Source organism: Lupinus angustifolius, unplaced genomic scaffold, assembly GCF_001865875.1.
Source record: "Lupinus angustifolius cultivar Tanjil unplaced genomic scaffold, LupAngTanjil_v1.0 Scaffold_7_165, whole genome shotgun sequence".
In the NCBI taxonomy this organism is placed as follows: domain Eukaryota; kingdom Viridiplantae; phylum Streptophyta; class Magnoliopsida; order Fabales; family Fabaceae; genus Lupinus; species Lupinus angustifolius.
The window spans coordinates 2,009-10,156 of record NW_017717786.1 but is presented as its reverse complement, the minus strand read 5'-3'; the positions used below and the strand labels follow the sequence as shown (position 1 = coordinate 10,156).

Genomic DNA, 8,148 nt, shown 5'->3' with positions numbered 1-8,148 from the left:
GATTAGGAGAAGAATCATTAGGAGTGGCAAACAGAGTAGTGAAGTAATCCAGAGTATGAGTGGCTAATTCATCCTGATTTGATATGATTATATCACCATCTTTAAGCATTATCATGGACTTTGAGACCTGCCTGATTTTAGTAATTTTGTGAAAGAAACTTGTGTTTCTGTCACCACTCATATGCCAATTCATTCTAGACTTTTCTTTCCAAAAATCTTCTTCCATGTTCAAAGCCTTCAGCAGATTGAGTTGAGCAATACCCTCTTGATCAAGCAAATCCTCATTAGACCCATCATTATTGATGCAAGACTGAATATTTTCCACAGTGGACAAAGCCTCTTGAACTATGTGATGAATGTTGTCAAAAACATTCCAATTCCAGTTTTTGAGCTTAACCTTAAGTCTTTTTAGTTTCTCAGACAAAATAAACATTGGGCATCCTATAATTTCCTCTTTCCAAGCTTCCTCAATCACCTTTGAGCAGTCAGGATGCTTCATCCACATTTTTAAGAATCTGAAAGGAGTTATTCTTTTGACCACAGAAGAACTGGAACAAAGGAGAAGAGGGTGATGATCCGAGGAGATCCTAGGAAGAATGCAACAAGAGACTATGTTCCAAGCTGAGAGCCAATCATCATTACGCAAGCTTCTATCAAGTCTTTTTTCTGTGAGGGTTGAACCTCTTCTTTTATTAGACCAGGTAAATTTAGCTCCTCTAGTGACCAGATAAACCAAATTGGCCTCTTCAGAAAAAGAAAGAAAATCCTTAGAGGGGTAGAGCAGGGGAGCCTAGGCCCTCTACATTCATTAGAATCCAACACAACATTAAAATCCCCTATGCAGTTCCAAGGACCAATTGTTTGCCTCATTACATTTTTGATATCCTCCCAAAGAAACCTTCTCTAAATGTAGTGACTATGAGCATAAACAACACAGAGGTGCACAACCTTATTCTCAATTGGTAAAGATAAATCAATGAACTGATTAGATGAAGCAATCACAATAGGATTTAAGTTCTTATTATAGAGACCCCAAAGATTAGGCAATAAGGAACCTCTATCATTGCAAGCAAACAACTTGAGGTTCAACTCAGACCAAAACAAATTGTTAACATCCCCCATAGAAATCACAGGTTCAACAATAAAAACCATATCAGGTTTATTGGAAGTACATATATTTTTCAAAACTAATTTAGTTTTAAGATTACCTAACCCCCTACAATTCCAATAAATTACTTTCATTGATTAGAATTTAGATAACCACCTTTACGAGTATAATGAATTTTATCAGAGTGAATCTTCTTTTTCAATCTCTTTTTCTGTGATTTAGATAGGACTAAAGTAAATGATCATTCTTCTATAGGGTCTTCTGTATCATCCTCAGCCCATAGTCTTCCAACTATCCTCATATCTTGGATGACTACCTGATTTTCAACTTTTGCATCATGTTGGACAGTGATGTTCACTAGGTTGGAATCAGGCACTCTATGAGTAGGAACCTCAACAAAGGTGTCTTCCACTCTAGAGTCCTCCACTTTCTCCTCCTCCGAGGCAGCATTAGACTCCATATCAGGAGATAGAATCAACTTTTCCATGTTATCAAGATTAAGGTCTCTATTATCAAATTCCAAGTCTATGACCAAGTCATTAGGCTTTTCCAAAGGGGGATCTTTAGAAACAAAGCTATGTTTCCTTACTTTAGGAACTTACTCGGTGGACTCTTTCTTGTTCACTCTCCTACAATTGGAGATCATGTGACCTATTGCTTCACAACCCTTGCAAAACTCATGGAGATTTTCATATTACAGGTTCACAAAAAAAGTAAATCCCTCTCTTTCCATCAAAATTTGGTATGGAAGTTGAGATTTCAAATTGATTTCAACTAGAACTTTAGCAAAATGTCCATAAGTTCTGTTATTAGTTGCATCATCCAGAGAAATTGGAGTACTTATTCCACCGGCTATTGAGAGGATGATCCTTGGGCTCCAATATTCTTGAGGAAGCCCCTAGATTTTGACCCAACACTGAGTGTAAGATTGCTTCTACAAAGAGGGGTTGAAGTCTTGAGACCACAAAAAGAGTCTTAGAAAACCAGGATTTAGATGCCACGACCTAATCGAGCATACACTCCTCATATCATCAACCGAGGAGAATGAAAACTCATAGAAACCTCTTCCAAGAGAGATCATATTCCATTTTCCAATCATACTCCACATAAAGCCAAGCTTAGCTTTTAGATCTGTAAATTTAATGGGGGAGTCCCCTTTGGAAAGGATAAGTCTACCATGAAGATGATTTTTACATCTTTGTAGGCCAACTTGATATTCTTCCTCAGGAATTTTGATTGCAATCGCATCACCCTTTATGCAGGACTGAGGGAGCTGAGACACTACGATGTTGCACGAATTCTTCAAAGCCTGGGCAAAAGATTTCTTAATCGGTGCTGGTGGGACTGGCACATTGTCTTGCACAATGTCTTCAAGAAAACTCCATGGGACGAAGGACTTGGTGTTCATGATTTAAGCTAAGTTGTTCCATGAATGTTGGAGATTCGATCCAAGAAGATTGGAAATAACTAAACCCTAGTGGAGAACACTTCACTCATCTTTCCTCCATCTGTATGAGAAATTAACATATTATTTATTTGGTTAACTATTTCTTCTTACATTATAACTATTAGTTTTTAATGTAGAACATGAATGTTCAATTTTTACACAAATCGAATAAATTCAACCGTAGATTACAAATATTTAACACAAAATATTATATTTGACATTTATGACATACAGACTATACATTATAAATGATAAGAAAGCGGATTGGCAGACACAACAATGTCTGTCAACACGCTAGTCCTTATAATTGTAAAAACATACATTTTACTCCTTCCACTTCATAATTTTCACTGTCTTAAGATNTTTGACATTTATGACATACAAACTATACATTATAAATGATAAGAAAACGGATTGGCAGACACAACAATGTCTGTCAACACGCTAGTCCTTATAATTGTAGAAACATACATTTTACTCCTTCCACTTCATAATTTTCACTGTCTTAAGATTTCAAAACAATTGTTATTTTATAATTACAAGACTTGATCAATTTTTTCCCTTCAATTCTACAGTGATTCAATAATTACACGAATTAACTAAATTAATACACGTAGATAAAATAAAAAGAAATAAATTGAGATGTTTTAGATAAAAAATATAGTAAATTTATACATTAATTAATTATTTCTTAATTAGTTTGAGTTTACCTTAAACAACTGCAGTAATGGAACAAAAGGAATAATTTTAATTTGTATTACGATTATGAAGTAATTATATTTGATGTACAAATAACTTTTTAGCGATGAAAATTCAAAGTAAAAGTATTGATTAATGGAAAAATTATAAAATCATATTGAAATTATTCTATATTTAGAAATTTGTATTGGCATTCAATAAAGTAAACAAGGTTAAATTACATTGTAGGTTCGGCAATCACTTAAAAAATTCAAATAAGTCACTAAACTTTAAAAATATTTTATTGGAACCCGAAATTTTATAATAGCATAATTAGATTCTTAAACTTTATAATTATTTCTTGCACTTTAAAGCAATTTGTAATTGGGTCACTAAAATCATTTCTTAATAATAATAAAAGTTATGATAAATAAATAACTTCATAAAATGAGGGGTGGATATTTGATTTCTTTTAGGTGGACTAATATAAATGTTTTTTTCTTGGTACTATATATTTTGTGAAAGATGTTTCATTTTAGATTTTGTTTATTGTTGTTCTATTGAGATAACATTGTGGAAAGAAAAGGTCGAGTCCCATATTATTGCTAATATTGTGCAACAATGTATAATATTGATATTAGTCATTGTTGTTGATGTTTGAGTTACCACGTTTATTGTGCATTTTATCATATTAAATTTATGCAAATAGGGTTTTCCTTTTAATAAAGATATTTTTTAAAAATAAAATAAATTATAGTATAACTATTTTTTGTAACAACCATGAAACTCTAAGTTTCTTCTCACAACAGCATAGACAAATAACAAATCAAAATTCATTTATAGATGATATGAAAGCTTAAGGATCTAATTATTATTGTTTAAAGTTTAGGGGTCTAATTACTATTGTTTAAAGTTTAGGGACAAAATTACTATGCTTAAAGTTTAGAGATCCATGACAAAATATTGTAAAGTTTGGAGATTCATCTACAAATTTCAAAAGTTAAGGATCCAATTAAAAATGAGTAGTTCAAAATTTAGAGACTTAATTATAAAATTTTAAAAATTTAGAACCTATTTAAAAATTCTCAGATAGTTCTAATCAATAGTTAACATAGGTGTCACATTCATGATGGAGAAGTTCAATGAAACTGACAACTTTAGGTCGTGGCAAAGGAATGTAAATGTTGTTTTGGTTGTATAAGGCCTATCAAAGGCATCATTCGATGATAAACAAGATGAGTTAAAGGAGAGGAAAACATGACAATATTAAGGTGAGGGCTATGGGTGTGTGAGATCTGAAACCCTTGAAGTTCATCCATATGGAATTAGGACGGGATGGAGATAAGGACCCAAGTGGGACGTCAGACTCTAAGAGAGATTATGGCAATGTCTCTCTCGCTGCTAGAGATTATTATCTTCTTTTAGATGAGAAGTTTTATATCCTTATGGTTTTTCTATAACATCATAGAGAACAATATGTTATTTCTAGAGGATCCATTATTGCACATAGTGTATGAGCAAGGTGTATGATAGGGGGAATTAGCTTAGATATAAGTGTAGCACGAGCGCATTTTTAAAGATGCAAGTGTATTATAGACATGTTGGTTGAGATGCATGTATAACATGAATTTTTTTCTATGGATAAAGATCTAATTGATAGAGGAAGCACCATAAAGATGTATTAGCAAGGTTTTGGACCTATAAAATAAGAACTACTTACTTATATCATGATAGAAAAGTTAGGAATCTACTTATGTAATAAAGTAGATCCCCTAGGCTCACTAATATTAGCTAGGTCGGGGATTTTGAAGTAGATAAAAGTTTGAGAGAATGATTCATGGCTCAAAAAGAAAACAAAACGGATGTACAAGTCATGTGATAAAATTTAGTATTGAACTCGTAGATACCCTTCGAAGAAAGTCGTCTTTACATCCATATGGTTGGTGAAGATTTACATGCATTGGTAGATATACAAGGGTGTGTAACATGGGAACTAACTGAATTGGATATAGGGTGTGACATAGGTACATTAGTAGAAATGTAGGTGTGTCACAAATATTGGTTGGTATTGATGTAAGGTGCGTGTGATGAGTGTACTCCTTAAGGTGAAGTAGGATGGTTCTTTTGAATGATAGAAGTTGAGGTTTTCAAGGAAGTCTCAATATTGAGTTTTGTTGAGTATTGAAGAAGACATTAAAAGTTTGGAGAGGAGTGCAACAATGTCAATGGTTTGGGTTGGAATCTCCATGACTTTGTCAAGAATACTCAAAAAGGCTTATGTTAAAAGAGGGTGGGATCTTAGGTTGAATAAGTCTCATGGAGAAGATGGTTAAAAAGAGCAAGGTATTGAGCAATGAAGATTTCTTAAGAAGCGTAATATCTATTAAGGTGGATATTATTGTTGTGCAGATTTCAAAGGATCAGAATATTCACCAAGGTGGATATTATTGTACAAATGACTTATATTGAGTAAAACACATTTAAACTGTGTAGGGAGACAAGGTCATGTTCTCGAAGCTTCCCAAGTCTTAGAATTATAGTAGTAACCACAATCATACCAAGGCATGATGTGTTGTGACCCATGGTTGTGTGGGAGCGAAGTGGACGACAAAACAATGATCCATGCAAGGTTATTGGGACAGGGTCGGACCGGACCGAACGGTCCGACCAGTCCAACCGTCACCCGCTTAAATAGACGGTCACGTACACCCTGAAAACCGGAACCCTTTCCAAGCTGTTTTGGGCCGTGGGAAAACCGGTCCAACCTGGTTAGACTGGGTAAAACTGGAATAACCAGGTTGGGTAAACCGGCCGACTATAAGAAATTAAAAAGAAAAACACAATGCAGTAAAAAACGTAACTGCACAGTGCACAACAATTTTTCTTGCATTACGCAAAACATGATATTGATAAGTATGTTATTCACATATTTTAATTAATTATATAATATATGTATATATATATATATATATATGTGTGATTATATATAATATTATAATGTTGTGTGGTCTAACCGGATGGCCTAACCGGTTAAACCGGTTAGAACCTATACTTGATCTCTTCAGGTTTGATGTCCGGCTCGGGTTTCATAACATTGGTTATATGTTGGCTATATGTATATAGCTATATATACATGTATTATGTATTGCCTAAGTGTGGTTATAGTTGATAATCATAATCTTTAATAATATATTAGTAAACATTCAATGTTCTTGGGATATAAACACAATTGGTTGAACATTGGTAATAAATCCCATTCTCTATACTTTATATTTTGCTCTTCTATTTGATTATTTGTAAGTTGGGACTAAGTTTCTTAACTATTGCTTTCGTTGAAACAACATATTTACTTAGCATGGTGTTGGTTCACTTTTTTATTTTACATGTGTTAGTTATATTATGTATAATGTTAAAGTCAAATTTATAAAAAGTTTAAGGGTGACAGAAACATTTACTAAAGATTGAGGGTGCACTTACTAAAGATTTTTCTTAAAAAGTAATTTTTTTTAATATAAAGATTTTTGACATTTACATACTTCTTTGGTTAATTTCTTCAAAATTGATGGTGAAAGAAACTTATTTTTAATTATAATTACAATTTCTTCAAAACATGTGTTGAGAGGATCAGTTTGTAACTTACAAAAGCGACTCCTATCTCCAGAAGTATAATCTCTCTTTTAAGCAAGGAGTTTATTGTTGTTAACTTCTTCAAAATTGTACTTATAGTTATTTGGTTATTTGTGATTATGTTTATCATTATTATAACAACTTCCAGGAACTTGTTTGGTTAACTTCCTTAAAATTGTAATTATAATTGTTATTTGTTAATTTATATCATAACAAAACATTAGTTGTTGAATTAAGTTTAAATTTTATTTGAGCATTTTTTTATGATTAAATCATACAACATATATTGTTTAATGATTTTTTCAATCTATTGTGACATTTTGTTGTATTAAAATATTATTTGTTTGTTATTTAATCAAAAATTTGTGTAATGATAAATTATTAGTTTTAGAATAAAAAATTGTTAAACAGTGTTATATTATAAATATATTGTATTTTTTAATATGAACCAAGTCAACTTGTCCCACTAATAATTAGGAATGGTAATGGGTACTCAGACGAACATTAACTCATTGGTAATAGCTGCAATGGATCGAGTCTCAATCTGTGTTTTTGAATCTCTCGATTGTTGGGACCAAAGATTTTGAAACTCATTATTGAACGGATCTGACTAATAAGATACACATACTGACAATTCCTAAATCTATATGTAGATAGTATATATATATATACACAATAATAGAATTAAACATATTATTCATCATAATTTCATGTTATGTTGTTAAGTAGTGATGTTATGTTTGTTAGTCTGTAACTGTGAGATATAATGTTATATTGATGAAGAGATCTTAGACGTTTGATATGCTTTATTTTCTTATTTTAAATTATGGTTTTAGTAAAAAAGTTTTTTATTGAAGTGACAATTTAAAAATTATGTACTTGTCCTTTAATTATGTTTTGTAATTATTTTTATCATTTTTTCTTTTGGTTGTCTAAAATAACAGATGTGATTATAAGAAACACGTGTATAAATGTATAAATTGGTTAAACATTTTTTAATTTATGGGGTATTCAAGGCATTTAGGTAACAGACCTGACGAATACCTATATGGGTCTGAGTCCTAAAATGGCATAACGATGCAAGTCTAGATTATTCACTATTTAAACCTATTTAGACTCATTATCATCCCTACCAATAATCTACTAGTCCAATCTAAGATTCATTAACCTTATACCTTAATAGAGTCCATAACTGTCCAAATTTAATTAATACATTGATTTCAACATGACCTATTATATAAAATTATATTTTTATAAAGTACTAACAAGGTTTGAATTGCAACAATAA

General features: G+C 31.8%; 1 protein-coding gene across 1 annotated transcript; it reads right to left on the bottom strand.

Moving 5' to 3' along the window:
* Positions 1–32: 32 nt before the first annotated feature.
* On the bottom strand, positions 33–1,152 carry LOC109337532 (the record flags this gene model as incomplete). Its single annotated transcript, XM_019574528.1, has 2 exons — positions 949–1,152; positions 33–742 (listed from the first exon to the last, which is right to left on the bottom strand). Coding segments are annotated over exons 1-2 (914 nt in total), but the record flags the coding sequence as incomplete, so codon positions are not given.
* Between the last annotated feature and the right edge of the window lie 6,996 nt (positions 1,153–8,148).